Here is a 390-nt window from a genome sequence, read left to right as displayed (position 1 = left end):
CGGCGCGCCCGGGCCGGCGGAGGCAGCGAGAGGGCGGCCTGTTGCTCAGGCCCATCATCTGCATCTGCAATGACCAGTCAGTGTCTCCTCTGTGTCTGGGGAGGGATGGGGAGCTGAGACCCCAAGTGAGGAGGCAGCTGCTGTTGCCTCCAGCTAATTCCTTCCTGTGCTGAGTTATTTGCTATACCCGTGATTAGATGTAGCTTATGAAAAGCAAAGCTACAACACACTCAACTTGCCTGAAAGCCCCCAGGTTTTCTATCTGCTGGGGTGACTTGTAGCTGGGTGAGAGTGTATAGTTGTGCGTGCCCAAACGTGCAGTGGTGTGCATAAATAACCCATCTCTCTTTGAGCAGAGCATCCCTGGAGACATTCCAGGCCAGGCTAGAT

At 54.9% G+C, this 390-nt stretch overlaps 1 protein-coding gene across 1 annotated transcript in view; it reads left to right on the top strand.

Annotated features, from left to right (window-relative positions):
* CHTF18 (CTF18, chromosome transmission fidelity factor 18 homolog (S. cerevisiae)) overlaps nucleotides 1-390 on the top strand; it is a gene marked incomplete at both ends in the record, with an annotated part of 10,575 nt that overhangs the window by 3,730 nt on the left and 6,455 nt on the right. Inside the window, one exon of the mRNA XM_010018699.1 lies at nucleotides 1-125. This exon is cut by the window's left edge and continues 61 nt beyond it. Within this exon, the coding sequence (XP_010017001.1) occupies nucleotides 1-125 (125 nt within the window). The remainder of the gene's footprint in view (nucleotides 126-390) is intronic.

Source organism: Nestor notabilis, unplaced genomic scaffold (assembly GCF_000696875.1).
Source record: "Nestor notabilis isolate BGI_N333 unplaced genomic scaffold, ASM69687v1 scaffold20997, whole genome shotgun sequence".
Lineage (NCBI taxonomy): Eukaryota > Metazoa > Chordata > Aves > Psittaciformes > Psittacidae > Nestor > Nestor notabilis.
Note: the sequence above shows the minus strand (reverse complement) of the source record. Positions and strands in the feature narration are given on the sequence as shown.